The sequence below is a fragment of the Chlamydomonas reinhardtii genome, chromosome 6 (genome assembly GCF_000002595.2).
Source record: "Chlamydomonas reinhardtii strain CC-503 cw92 mt+ chromosome 6, whole genome shotgun sequence".
In the NCBI taxonomy this organism is placed as follows: domain Eukaryota; kingdom Viridiplantae; phylum Chlorophyta; class Chlorophyceae; order Chlamydomonadales; family Chlamydomonadaceae; genus Chlamydomonas; species Chlamydomonas reinhardtii.
Genome location: NC_057009.1, coordinates 1,190,698 through 1,204,568, shown reverse-complemented (window position 1 = coordinate 1,204,568; position 13,871 = coordinate 1,190,698). Strand labels below are relative to the sequence as shown.

The 13,871-nt window shown below is 65.1% G+C and overlaps 2 protein-coding genes across 3 annotated transcripts; one reads left to right on the top strand and one right to left on the bottom strand.

Moving 5' to 3' along the window:
• Window positions 1-4: 4 nt before the first annotated feature.
• Window positions 5-9,486, bottom strand: CHLRE_06g257600v5 (uncharacterized protein). 2 transcript variants are annotated; one of them, XM_043062730.1, is made up of 24 exons: window positions 9,158-9,486; window positions 8,857-8,965; window positions 8,566-8,660; window positions 7,671-8,390; window positions 7,441-7,485; window positions 7,081-7,269; window positions 6,753-6,863; window positions 6,400-6,609; window positions 6,206-6,274; window positions 5,870-6,060; window positions 5,717-5,760; window positions 5,440-5,629; window positions 5,041-5,272; window positions 4,670-4,776; window positions 4,378-4,522; window positions 3,781-4,246; window positions 3,190-3,629; window positions 2,890-3,051; window positions 2,535-2,705; window positions 2,199-2,342; window positions 1,926-2,051; window positions 1,508-1,777; window positions 967-1,344; window positions 5-714 (listed from the first exon to the last, which is right to left on the bottom strand). In XM_043062730.1, exons 1-24 carry the CDS (start codon window positions 9,308-9,310, stop codon window positions 130-132), a joined length of 5,352 nt encoding a protein of 1,783 aa, XP_042923436.1. In that variant the 5' UTR covers window positions 9,311-9,486; the 3' UTR covers window positions 5-129. The 2 variants fall into 2 exon arrangements, with proteins under 2 accessions (XP_042923436.1, XP_001696612.2); XM_001696560.2 differs by having other exon boundaries at window positions 8,566-8,657.
• A 120-nt stretch (window positions 9,487-9,606) lies between these two features.
• CHLRE_06g257550v5 (uncharacterized protein) lies at window positions 9,607-13,862 on the top strand. Its single transcript, XM_001696308.2, has 8 exons — window positions 9,607-9,911; window positions 10,090-10,157; window positions 10,331-10,424; window positions 10,559-10,893; window positions 11,142-11,328; window positions 11,511-11,587; window positions 11,796-12,622; window positions 13,376-13,862. The coding sequence occupies exons 1-7, from the start codon at window positions 9,755-9,757 to the stop codon at window positions 11,892-11,894; spliced, it is 1,017 nt and encodes a 338-aa protein (XP_001696360.1). The 5' UTR covers window positions 9,607-9,754; the 3' UTR covers window positions 11,895-12,622; window positions 13,376-13,862.
• The last annotated feature ends 9 nt before the right edge of the window (window positions 13,863-13,871 follow it).

The following is a 13,871-nucleotide window of genomic DNA, read 5'->3' as shown; positions in this document are numbered from 1 at the left end:
GAAGCAGCAAGTGCTACCAAACCCGCATGCCTCTCCACGCACGCACGCCTGATGCTCCTTGCTGTACGATCACAGTTAACAGCTCAGCCGTTCCAAGGAAGCAATGCCCCAACAATGCGCCGTGGCATCTCACATGCCCGTGTAACCCAGGTCTATCAAGCTGCCCCGCACGCCCGCCGCATTCGCCGCCGCTGCCGCCGATAGCCCGGGCGGCTCCGGCCCGCTGCGGTACCTCGCCAGCAGCTCCCGAATGTCCTCCTCGTCCTCACCCAGGCCGCTCCGTCCATCGCTCCTGCTGCCCAGCAGACCCGCCGACCCCGCCGCCGCAGCCTCCAGCGCCGCTGCAGCCTCCATGGCACGTGCAGCCTCCATCGCGGCAGCCGCCCCTCCGGCGGCACCTGCTGCATACCCAGTCCCCGCCCCTCCAGCCGCCGCTGGCCGGGCCCGCTCGCGCCCCTGGCCGCTCATTGGCCGGCCCGTCCTGGGCTGAGGCGAGAGGCCCAGCGCTGCCGCGGCTGAGGGCATAGGCGCAGGGCTGCGCGCTGGCTTGGGAGATGCAGCGGCTCCGACAGCAGCGGCGGTGGAGGCAGAGGCCGGGCGTGCACCGGGCGCTGGGGATCGAGTAGCTGGCCCCGTACGTGACGGCTCGGGCTGAGGTGGCGGCGGTGGGGGCCGTGTGACGTGCCGCTGTGTTGCCGCCAATTCTTCCAGCGTCTGCGGGGGCATAGCGACAGGACGCCGTGAGATCGATGACGGGGGGCTGCTACAACAGGAATTCACGGCCAGGCACGCGTTTACCTCCACCTCCTGCCCCAAACGTAACACCACCGCCTCCTCCATCATACATTCAGGAGCGGCTTGACGCAGGGCTACCGAGCCGTATCGCGCCCCCAACCCTGCACTTGCGGTATTTGCGTTGGCTTTCTACTGACAACGGACTGGTAGTCTCGGCCAGGCCAACCTTACCTCGATCACGGGGTCGTCTGCCTCGTTGCCGCCCACCGCCAGCGACCGCAGCGTGGCGTTGCGCTCCCGCAGCGCGCCCGCCAGCTGCCGGCAGCCCACCAGCCCCAGCCCATTGGCCCGCAGGTCCAGGGACACCAGGCTGCGGTTGCGGCCCAGCGCCTCAGCCAGCGCCGCCGCACCCCGGTCGCCAAGCTGGTTGCGAGCCAGGTTCAGGCGCGTCAGGGCCCCGGCTGCGGCTCCACCTCCACCGCCTGCGGCTGCGGCTGCAGGGCTGCCGTTCATGGCTGCCAGTGCGGCTGCGAGGTGGGCGCCGCCCTCCGCACGTATCTTGCATCCCTCCAGGTCCAACACCTGGAGCGAGGGATGCGACGGCAGCGCCTGCGGAGGGAAGGACCGATAAGGAACACAGGGTGTAAGAAGAGCCAAAGTCAGGATGCGGGAACGTGGTGAGGGCCTTCTCGTCCTTTCCTCAAGGTGCTGTGCACTGCGCCTAGTACCATGCTGCCTGCACACCCGCAATGACTGCAGCACTGCCGCGCACCTTGGACAGGTGCCGTGCGCCCTCGTTGCCGGCGTGGCAGCGCCCCAGCGCCAGCTCTGTGAGTGACGGCAGCCCGGGCAGCGCCGCCGCCAGGCCCGCCACGCCGTCAGCCGCCAGGCGGGGGTTGTCGTGCAGGTGCAGCACCGCCAGGAGCTGCAGGCCGCCGCTGCTGCCACCCGGTGCCGTGGCGGCAGCGGTGGAGGAGGATATGGCTGCCGCCAGCTCGCGCACGGCCTGGTCGCCGAGCTGGTTGCCGCCAAGCAGCAGTTCCTGGGGTGGAACGGCAGTCATCAGTGAGCTGAATTATATTTTCAACACTAGTATGTATATACGTTGCAATCACACAGGAGTTGCGCAACTCAGGCACTGTGAATTACACACGGCAGGCACTGTGAGTGCTGGGCTGCGTCCCACCCACCTCCAGGCCAGCACACGTGGGCAGCGCCGCCGCCAGCGCCCGGGCGCCGTCGGTGCCGATGCTGTTGTGTGACAGCGCCAGGACGCCCAGCGAGCCGCCCAGCGCTGGCAGGTGCCGGGCCACCGCCTGATCAGGAAGGCCGCCGCAAGGATGATGAAAGATCAGGAAAGACAGACTGCCTCAGTGGGTCGCAGACAAAAGTATGCATACCGCAGTGAAGCAAGATCCCTTCGCCGTAGGCCCCCTAGCCCACCACATCTTGCTACCCCGCACCTTGCAGCCGGCGTCACCCAGCGAGTTGAGGGACAGGTCCAGCACACCGCAGGCACCGCCGCCGACTCGTGCTCCCGTGCCGGCGGCCATGCCCTTGCCGCCGGGCGCTGCGCCAGTGATGGCGCACAGCACTGCCTCCGCGCCCTGACGCGACATGGCAACGGCACGAAACGGGGCACCGCATTCGCAATAGGTATCGTGACAGATGCTCACAGAGCTGTTGCTACCCTCCATGTAAGCTCCAAACCCTGAACCCATCTCGGGACGTGTACTCCCGCTGCATTGCCCTGGCAGCCCCACGCGGCTCTCGCACGCCGGCCCCGGGCCCTGCCGCACCTCGGGCCCCAGGCCGTTGTCCGCCAGGCACGCCGTCTCCAGCGCGGGCATGCCGCCGCCGCCGCCCGCGGCCGCCGCCGCCCCGGCCAGGTAGGCAGCCCCCACGGGGCCGACCTCACAGCCGGTCAGGTTGATGGCGCGGAGCGAGGTCAGCGCAGATGGCTGCTGCTGCTGCGGGTACAGAGTTGAGTACCAGTCACCAGCAGAGGGAGGGGCAGAGAGCATGGGCGGCAAGACAGCGAGAGATCAAGCATAGGATACAGTACGAGGTGCTTAGCACGAAGCTAAGTACCGCAGAACGCCCACGGCGCGTGCCTTCAGGCGTTAGTCATTCGCCCTAGCCTGCAGGTCGCACCTGTAGCCGTCGCAGCAGCAGTGCCAGGGCCACCGGGCCGCAGCCGGACCCGCTCAGGTCCAGGACACCTCCACCGCCCGTGCCTGTTCCCGCAGAGGAAGCGGAGGGTCCTGTGCCTGGCCCACTGCTGGTCTTGGTGCCGACAGCGGCCGACACCACAGCCTGCAGTCAAGTGCGGGTTGGGACATGGGAACAGGTTGAGCGCGGCAACACGACCCCAAGCGCCTGATGACGGGCATTCCAAGTAAGTAGCTGCGGTAGGGTGCTGTGTACGGTATGGACAGCCGCACTGGCGCTCACCGCGAGCGGCACGCCATTGAGTCGCTGCAGCCCTGGCAGCGCCGCCATCGCCTCCACCAGCCCCTCCACCGCCGCCCGCCCCAGCCGGTCATTGCACGACGCTGGTAGCGTCAGCGACGACAGCGGCGGCGCTGCCGCCTCGCCGGCTGCGGCCTCCGCCGCCACGCGCGCACGCAGCGCTGCCGCCACCACCTCAGCATCCTCGTCCGTTAGTGGCACCTCCATTGCAGCGGCTCCGCCGCCTCGGCCGGCGCCTGGCCCGCCACCGCCACCGCTTGCCAAGTCGATGACGGTCGGCGGCGGCGGCTGACCGGGGCCGAGCCAGCGGCCGGCCAGGTCGGCGACAGGAATGCGCGAGGAGATGGTGATGTTGGCCACACGGCACACGGGCGAGGCTAGCACTGCCTCGGTGATGGCGCGGGCGGCGGCAGCCGGGCAGCCTGCGGGCACACACCATGCATTGACCATCAGTCATGGCCGTGCGGTACAGCGTGCCTGGCGCCAACAAGCAGTGAACTCGCCGGACCTTCCCGTGCAAGACACCTGCGCCGCTAGCAGCACATGTGACATGTTAGAGCCCGTGTTGCCTACCTCGCAGCGTGAGTGCCGTCAGGCTGCTGTTGCCCTTGAGCACCCCGCACAGCAGCTCCACCAGCGGACCCGCAGCCGGGCCCGCTGAGCCCGGCGCCGAGCCCGGCGGCGGCAGGAAGCTGAGCTTCAGGTGCTGCAGCCCCGCCGCCGCTGCCACGCCACTGCCGGCCGCAGGCGCCATACCCAAGCCCGAGCCGAAGGCGACACCGCCGGCCGCAGCACCGCCGCCGCCGCCTCCGGCAGCTGCGCCGGAGGAGCTGGTGCTGGGTGCGTTTAGGAACACGAGGTCTGGGATGGCTCTTGACTTGGACACGGACAGGGGCTTGAGGGCGTCGGGTGGCAACAGCGCCAGTTGTGGGTCTGTGAGCCCCAGCCGCGCGGCCACGGCGGCCACGGCAGCAGGAGAGTCGGGCGCCGCCGCCAGTTCAATGCGCAGCGGCCATGCGTCCCGGAGCGCCGCAAAGGCCTGCAAGCATGTGATGTCATGAATGAAATACAACGAAGATGACACACCCGGTTGAGCAGGGCAAGCAGCAGCCGCCAGCAGCAGGTGCCCACGAGCAACTGCCCACGTGCGGATCAAGGCGCTGGACGCACCTGCTCCTTCTGCTGCGCTGCCAGGTCAGCGGCGGCCGGCACCAGTGGCGGTTCCTCGCCCGCCGCCAGTGCCTCCAGCGCCAGGCCCGGCGGCGCCAGCACCACCACCGGGCAGCCGTGACGCCACGCCGCAGACAGCTCCGCCCTGCAAAAACAAGTACACAGCATTGCGCCACCGCCGGCAGCAGATCATGTCTACTAAACACACAACTACAGCACATTACGACGCATGAAGAAGAAGTCGAGCGCCTGTTTGTGGCCGCCAGCAGCCAGTGGGCGCAATCATTCGCACCTAGCTAGCGGGCGCTGCAGTAGCCCCGGCGCCGCGGCCACCACCACCGCCGCGCTCACGCCCACCAGCGGCGTGGCAGGCAGTTCGTACAGCGGCTCGGAGCCAGACTGCGCGTGAATGAGGGCGGGGTTGGGGGCATGAACTTCCGTGCATTGCTACTTAGACGATGGAACTGTTGAGTGGGCGGGCCGCTGCAGACACTCCATGGGGGCGTGGGGTGGGAAGAGTGGAGGCTGAGAGCAGCGGCAATGAGGAGAAGGCACGAGGGCAATCACCGACAGCACCTCCACCCCCCAATCTCAATACCAAGTACCGTTGCTCCTCCTCCCTGGAAGCTCCTGCCCAGCCACGTCGCGGTCATCGCCACGCACCTGAGATGTGAGCGGGTCAATGTACACGCGGTACCCCGCCGAGCCCAGCTTGCCCGCCAGGCCCAGCACGCCGCCGCCGCCACCAGCGCCTGCAGCTGCGCCTCCCGCCTTCTTGCTGCCTGGTGGCGCCGCCGCCGCCTCGCCGCCCGGCGGCCCCACCAGGTACGCCCGGAACGCCAGCCCCAGTGCCCGGAGCGGCTCGGGCGCCGCCGCCAGCGCCGCCTCTACAGCCCTGTCAAGGATCATATCAACACAAGGGGGTCCCCCATGTCTGTGGATGGGCTGCCATATGACACTGGTGCGCCCGCTACTGCTACTCTCAACATGACGTCCCACCAAGCCCGTTCTCGCCCTAGCACACGAGATACGCCGCCGCCTGAACCCCCCGGGCCGACCCACTTGGCATCTGCCAGCTCGGCCGCCGCCGCCGCCCTCTTGTGCGCCACCACCAGCTCCCCCAGCTGCCGCCGGTCAGCCGCCAGGCCGCGAGCCAGGTGGCGGTGCCCGTCGGCGCGTGCCGCCGCGGCGCCGTCCACGTCCATCTCGCCAGCCAGACCGGGCGAGCCGCCTGCGCCTGAGGCTGGTGGCGCTGCGTGGTGGAAGCAGGGCCGGTCAGAACCAGTAACTCATAACGACGCTGTGAACCAGCAGACATAAAACACATTTGCTCTCTCACCTGCTGAACGAGCACCGGGAGCCACTGGGGGCGAGCGCGGCGACCTGTGCGAGCGCGAACAAAAACACACCAGATCACCAGATGCACGCTTGAGCCGGCCGCACGGGCATTCCACAATCCTTACGGCGCGACCGTAGCGGCCCCAACTCTTACCCGGACACGCCGCTGCGAGGAGTCACAGCTGCCCGGCCGCCAACCCCCTCGCCAGCTGCCGCTGCCTCCACGGCTGCCGCCGCCGGGTCCGCCACGCGCACCAGGGCAGCCCGCTGCGCCGCAGTCGCCACACGCTGCCGCGCCGCTTGCGCCGCTGCGGCTGCGGACTGCATCGCTTCTTGCGTCTCCACCTGCGGGGTCCCGGGTTCAGGGTGGCGTCACCTGAGCCCACTCACATTGCCGCCGCAGTTGGAAGACAAGCAGTGAAGCACACCGGGCCAAGGCCATGCTTGTGCATGCAAGCAAGCTCTGGCGCTCGCAGCCCCGCTCACGCACCTGCTTGGCCGCGGACCGCAGCGCCTTGCGCTCTGAGTCCTCCGCCGCCTTCCGCGCCGCTGCCTCCGCCTAGCACAAGAGGGACGGAGGATACCACTCATATTAGTGTCCGCTTGGGATTAGGTAAAGCACGAAGGTAGCCACGACCAGTTAACTTCAGCCACATACCAAAGCCGCCTCCTCTCCCCGCACACCTGCAGGGCCGCCGCCAGCCTGTCCCTCTCCGCCCGCGCCGCCGCCGCCGCGCCGCGCTCCGCTGCGACGTCCGCCTGCAGCCCCGCCAGCGCCGCCTCCAGGCGCACCTTGTCCAGCTCCCACTGCCGCCGCAGCAGCGCCAGCTCGCGTGTGAGTGAGGTCGCGGCGGCGCGCGCAGCGGCGGCCTCCGTTGCGGATGACTCCATTGCCTGAAGGGGGATGGGGCAACAGCAGCTTAGATTGTCTTGCCAGCCAGGAAAGGGTTCAACTCTGACTCCCCCTTCCCCGGCAACATGATGCCCATGGGTCAGCTGTAGAGCATTCAAACACAGCAGCCAGATCCAGTCCACACCTGGTTGGCTCGTGTGGACTGGTCCTTCAGCTGCGCCACAGCGGCGGACAGCTCCGCCTGCGCCCGCGCCAGCTGCTCGCCTCGCTCCTCTCGCGCCTCCTCCGCCTCGATCTGCTCAAGGGGCGGGAGGCCATGTGGGCAAGCTGCCTGGTCAGGTGAACTTGCTGTTGGGGCACAGTGCGCAAGGCCGCAAGGGGTACACACGCCGCCAGGCACCGTTGGGTAAGGCCCACTTCAGCTACCTCTGGCTCATCGCAAGCGTGTTAGGTCCACCCCTCGGCAACTTGCACTCGAATTGCCGCACCCACACCCGGGACCCGGCACCCACCTGGTATCTCTGCACCTCTTGCTTATAAGTGAGCGCCTCCGCCCGCGCCCGGCCCAGCTCGGACTCCGCCTCAGTCGCGCGTGCCGCTGACGCCTGCGCATCCGCCGCCCGCGACACCGCCTCCGCGCGCGCCTCCGCCGCCACGGCGCGCGCCGCCGCCAGCTCGCCGCGGACTTCCGCTTGGTAGCGCTGCATGCGGTGGAGGAAGGGATGAATCAAACCCAATCCCGAGAGGGGCAGTGATCACGCACACGGACCAAACATTGGGGCCGGGACTGAACAGCGCTTGTCACGGCCTTGAAGCAAGAGGCATGCAGTCATAGGGTTATGGATTTGCCACCCTGTCCTTCCACTGCCCACCTGCTGCTCCTCCAGCGCCATCAGCAGAGCCCTCCGGTACTTTTCCTGCAGCGGGGCCGAGCACAGGGCGCGAGCACGTGCCCACAGTGAGCGACTCATCCTCAACACCCACCCACAATGTCCTCAGCTTCCTCGCATGCCCGCATGATGCTTGTACCACAGCAGCAGCAACGTCATGCCGCGACTTCACCGCTGCCTGCCTCAACGTCATTTGTGCACTACACACGCACCTCAGGCGGCAAGCCGTCCGATATGGTTGCCTCAACACGTGCTAGCACCAGCTCCGCCGCCACGGCCAAATCCCGGTCCCGGTCGCCGCTGCCACCCGCGCCACCTAGAGGGGCCGGCGGCAACTCTAGCGGAGCGGCACCAGAGCCGCTGCCCCCAGCGTCTGCAAAGCCCGCAGGCCAGCCTGCCGAGCCCGACACGCCCGCCGCGGCTGCGGCTGCGCTGCGGCCGAAGCCCAGAGTGACTGCGCCAGGCTGCGAGGAGGAAGAGGCTGAAGGTCCGCTAAGGGGCAGAGATTGCTGGCGGCCAGGCGGCATCAGGCCTCCGCTGCCACCCAAGACTGCCGTGGCGGGACCCGCCTGTCCCGCGGTTCCCGGCCGGGGGGCGCTACCGCCTCCTGCGGCTGCACCGGCACCTGCCGCCAACCCGCCTGCACCAACACCGGTGGCTGTGCTCGGCCTGACCGGACCAGCCCCCTCTGGAGCCGGCTGTGGCGGACGGAGCTCCACGGGGCCTGCTCCCGTGCCAGGAGCCACAGGCCCGCCCCGCCCTGCCCCCGCTGCTCCTGCCCCCGCCGCCCCCGTAGCCCCCGCTGCGGCTCCCATGCCGCCGGCCGCGCCAGCTCCTGCCCCTGTTGCTCCAGCGGCACCTGCTGCAGCAGCTGCTGCGGTGGTTCCGGTAGGTCGCTGGGCCGCACCAGCAGCTGCTCCTGCGGCTCCAGGCTGATTGAAGCAAGACGGCAAGGCAGCATGTCAGGCAAGGGCCTAGACTTTGTATAGCTTGACGCACACACACACACACACACACACACACACATACATACACACACTGACATGTCAAAGTATTTGCCTATTGGTAGCGCAGCTTCCGAAGGCTGCATGATTAATGCCCTCGCACCTGCATGGCCGCGCTTCCACGGACGCCGCCCGCCACTGGCCCCGTGGCACCTGCCCGCTGCCCGGCAGGGCCCACCGTGGCGCGAGGCGGCACTGCTGCAAGAGGTTAGGGCCCAGGGTCAGGCGTGGTGTGGCCTAGCTGATTGATAGATTCATGTGCGCTCTCGATGCCACGCGAATGCTGCATGTGATCCCGTTGTTGTGCTCCGATGGCAATCCCTATGTGCTCTGTTCGACCAGCCTGGCCGATGTCCAGAAGCCGCTTCACTGACTGCTGCAGTCCCCTGCCCACCTGGGTAGCCTCCCGGCCCCCGCATGTCCACGCGAGGCGCCGTGGGCGGTCCGTAGCCGTCCGTGCTGTCACGGAGGCTGCGGTACAGGTCCTCCTTGGAGCCATCAAGCTTTGTGGCAAGAGAGCACAAAGCCAACAAGTGCATGTCAAGTTGCTGGCGCAGCGTATTTCTGCCGCGCCGCGCAGGCAGCGCAGGGATTGAATTAGCAGCAGTGAGGGAGCGCACCCATTGCAGCATGCTGCGGCTGCCGGGTTTAGGGGCAGGTCCGAATGCGACGGGGTCGGGTTGCCGCTCCCTTACCTCGCTGAGAGTGGCGACGGAGGCGACCTCCACCAGCTCAGCCTCCTCCAGCGGAGGCAGGTCCGTAATCCATTCCTTAACCTGTCGCTCCTTTTTCTTGCCATACCCCTCCGGCGGCCCCGTAAGCTTACGCCCCGCGTAAGCGAGGGACATCGCCTTTGGAGGCATGGTTCCCCGTGCACAAGACCGGTCCTTTGCAGCAAATTGTTCTTATGCTACCGTTGCATGTCTGCAACGTCTGTACACACAGCAGAAAGCCAAGATTAAGCCCAGAGTCAGCTAACGAGCTGACTTTCGCAGCCGGTGCCGTATCTCAATTTTTGAGAGTAGAGACCCATAACTTATGACATAGCGTATGACATTGCAGAATGCAAGGGGGTGACCACGCGACGTTTTTGACAGCAGGATCCAACAAACACAATTGCGCAAAACAAGGGCTTAGGTTTTTCCAACAAGCTGCGTATCACTTTGATTTATTGAGCAACTGTCATAATTTATCACATCGCCCACACGCCGGTTCGCCTGCCGAGTGCCGACGCCCGCCTTGCGCTTAGTCCACCTGCATACACGGACGATATCAGTAACTATTTACACTAAATGATTGTCGCCCCCGCGAGCGGCAATGCGAGACCCCGGGAAACCATAAACCCGGGGCAATCGCGAGCGACCGGTGCCCAGAAGGCGACCGTGCTGCAGGACTTGATTATCAGCGGCATCAGTGTCGGAGGAGCGACGTGTGCAACCAATCCCCTCGGTGAGGCGGGGCGTGTCTAGCTGTAGCGTGGGCCGCTTTAAGGGGCCTGACCGACTCCTGGCCTGGCCGGCACGACGTCCCCCGCCAGTCGCGTCCACGCTCGAGTCTTGCGTGTCCCCACGCTGCACGACCGAACGTCTTGTCTCCCCTTGCAACCATCTATCATGCGCTCATGCAGACGTCATCAAGACACGACTGCAGTTGAACGATCGGAAAGCCACGCCTGGCGCGCCCCGTCCAGGCTTGGTGAGTTGCGCCGGCGTGACCCCGCACGCCTTCCCAGGCTTCGGGAACAACGCCGCCTCCCGACGCATGCCATTCCAAACACCTATGGGAGCTACGGCTGCTTGGCAAGCTCCCATCAAGCACGTCGCGTCCTGCATACTGTGATTGATTGTCTATCCGCTTGCGCACTGTAGATAAAAACCGGCGTAAACATCGTGCGGCATGAAGGCGCCTTCGCGTTGTGGAACGGGCTACCTCCGGCAGTAGCGAGAGGCTTCCTATACGGCGGTGAGCAGCAGGGTGCGAAGCTAGGGTGCAAAGAGACAGCCTCTTTACGCAGGATGCCGAGCTAGTCGTGCGTGATTTTCACCGCCTCCTCAACCGTCTCCTGCTCCCATGGTTTTGTCCCCGCACCTGTGTAGGCATGCGCCTGGGCTTGTACGAGCCCTGCAAGGGCCTGCTCCTGGCCGCCGGCCAGCTGGCGGCGCCCACGCCCTCAGCCTTGCCCACCACCTCCAGCTCGCCCAGCTCCGCCACGTCAGCACCCCAATCAGCGGCAGCAGCCGGCGTGGGCCTCAAGGTGGCGGCGGGTCTTGCCAGCGGCGCCCTCGCCGCCGGCCTCACCAGCCCTACAGAGCTGATCAAGACGCGGCTGCAGGCCAAGGACAACACTAGCCGCGGCACGCTGGAAGTGATTCGTACTGTGGTGAAGAGCGACGGCGTGCAGGGCTTGTGGCGCGGCGCGGTGCCCAGCATGGTGAGGGCTGCCGCGGCGGGATACTGCGGGCGTCTGGCGCGCGGCAGGTGGCATTTGGGCAGGGTAGCCGACAGTGGTGTCGGACCGGCAGTGGTGTCGAGTTGTCAACGACGCTGGATGCGATACCGAAGGGAGGGTGTCCATGTCACTGCTTTGATACCCGACATGCAAAGCAGCTGCAGCAGCTGAGCACCGGACAGCTTTGCCTCATTCTTTCTCGTGGGTGTTGCTGTGCTATGGGCATGCAGGTGCGCGCGGCTCTGCTGACGGCGTCACAGGTCGCCACGTACGACAGCGTCAAGCGGGAGATTATCCGTGCGGGTGGTGGAAGTGACTCGGTGTGGACGCACGTAGCGGCCAGCGGCGTGACGGGCCTGGTCACCACCACCGTGACTAACCCTGTCGACGTCGTAAAGACGCACATGTTTGTATCGGGTACGTGGGGTTGGACATGGCAGACATGCAATTCCAGGCAGAGCTGCGGTACAGTGGGAGCGCTATGTGCGGGCTGGCGTTTGCCCGGCAGTAGGCAGGCCCTGCCCATTTACGCATTTCGCGCCTCACATACCGGCATCGGCGTTACGACTGATACCGTATGCGTGTGGCCGGCTCTGCAGGTGCTGGCGCCCGCAAAGGCATCCTGCAGACAACTATGGCCATCCTGTACAATGACGGCATCCTCGGCTTCATGAAGGTGCGCAGTTGCAAGCATAGGTTGGATGCAGTGACTCCGGGCAGGCTTAGCACCGGTTACAGCCGTTGACGGTCCGTAGGTCTGGGTCCGACTCCTGCTGCAACGAATTATGCGTTGGTTGTTAGCGCGCGGACTTGTAGCTGCTGCTAGGTGCGAGCTGGCGTTGCTCACCGAGTAGTTCACCCACTGCCATCGGCCACACCTTCAGGGCTGGACGGCGAGCTATGCACGACTGGGGCCGCAGACCGTCTTCATTTTCCTCATATCGGAAGGGCTCCGCAAGGCCCTTGGATTGGAAGGCTTGTGAGAAGAGGATGCGTCCTACGTTGTTTGTTTGCATGGTCCTTGAAAGCGCAGTTCAGCAGCAAACGGTAGTGTTGGCAGCTGTGCATAGGGCGAGTCCTGGCCTGCAGCGCAGTGGTGCACCGGCGTCGGTGCCTCTATGTAGGCCAGCGTCGGATGCTTTTTGATGTTGGGGTTTCCCTCTCGTGACTGGTTTCGGCAAGCAGCGCGGCTGCCCGCCGGGGCGGGGGCCTGGCGACTGGCGGCGCGGTGGCTGACGGCTCTGCCGCCGGCTACACTGGTGGTATCCGTGGAAGCGCGGCCATGTAGGTGCCAGGGAATGAGCCATGCAGCCTTCAGAAACTGCGCTACCATTAGGCTAGTACTCTGACACGTCAATGTGTGTTTGCGTGTGTGTGTGTGTGTGTGTGTGTGTGTGTGTGTGTGTGTGTGTGTGTGTGTGTGTGTGTGTGTGTGTGTGTGTGTGTGTGTGTTCGCTCTTGTTTTGGCGACTCCCGAATCCCGACTCCAGTCTCTCCTTGCTTTGTATCTGATGGATGCGCGTGGGCTTCGGTGGATGGCAGGGCAGGTTATGGGCTTATGGCCATGGTGTTCCAGCACTTCCATGGGGAAGACCAGAGAGTGCAAAACAAACGGATGAGCCGGCGGGTGACAGCCTGCTGGTACCAACCGTTTTGGGGGCTCTGGCTCTGTCCATAGCTGTCACCTTGCATGTAACTTCAATTTGCTAAAGTAAGCTGCGGCAGCTTTCCCCGGGGCTTCTTAGGCGCATGCAGGGGTGGTGACAAGAAACGAGGTGCCAGACTCCATGCCCCGGAATCACCCCAAACCCCCGTTGAGGGGACGACCGACCACCCGACGAACGACACCTTGTTGTTTAGGGACTAAAACCCCTCCATTAGATACTTAAGTGGTGCCGATCGACTCCTCTTGCCATCAGCGGTCCTATCCTGCGACTTCGGTTCTATCCATGGAAATCCCCTCGACCCAGCTCACACCGCGCTCAATTCTCTGCCATGTGACCAATATACAGTGTGCACCGGCAGCCTAGTTAGACGTGAACTCATGCGCACCAGCGCTTGAGAGCCCAGCCGTGTCAGTGAGCATGTGTCGAATGTGGGGACATGTGCCGAGATGTCCACGCCAGGACGCGCAACTTGGCGGCTTGGCGCCCCTCCTCCCACGCTTCGTTTGTGCTTATTACGGCATAGCGTGCACATATGGGCCTCGTGGTGCTGAATTTGGCCCCTAGTGTTGCTTGTAGGGGCCTTTCCGAGTGCCGCCAGGATGGGCTCCTGAAACCCCAGGGACAACGACCGACCCCCCAACTTCGGCGGGCCAGAACTTCTTCACCAGACACCGCCTGAAAGTGCGTGCGCAATGCTCTCCTAAAGCTCTATAATGTTGAGCATGGGGGACGGATCTAAGCTTTCTACCCCCACCCCCCTGGCGCATGCACCATTTCACGTGCGCTTTGCCCATCAGATGACAGCAACACACGTACCGACCTGCACTGACCCACATTCGTGCAAACTTGCACGTCAAGCAAGAACTCACCCTGGAGTACGTATGGGAGGTGTAGCGCATCTGCTTCGCGCAAGACCGGCACTAAGATCATGCTATTCTTAGCTACTCTACGAAAGCATTGAGCTTGCTCGGGTTGTGTTCCTTCCTGTGTGCTGGCAGGTGCTGGCAAGGTGCTGTACCCTTCCCCTTTGCCACCCCTGAGCCTTTTGCTGCCGTGTTGTGCAGAACCCAATCAATGGATAATGCAGATCAAGTTATGCATGCACTCCACACCCGCTGTGAAGACTACCTAATCTCCTTCGCAGCTGATGTCCCGCCCACTCTGTGCGCGTGCTGCACACCTAATATGTGCCCTGACCCTAGTCCCCTGCCGACACCACCCCTGGCCAACACTCTGGACGGCACAGCACGTGAAGGCCCCATCAACCAAGCTACCGTAACCGAGCATAAGAAG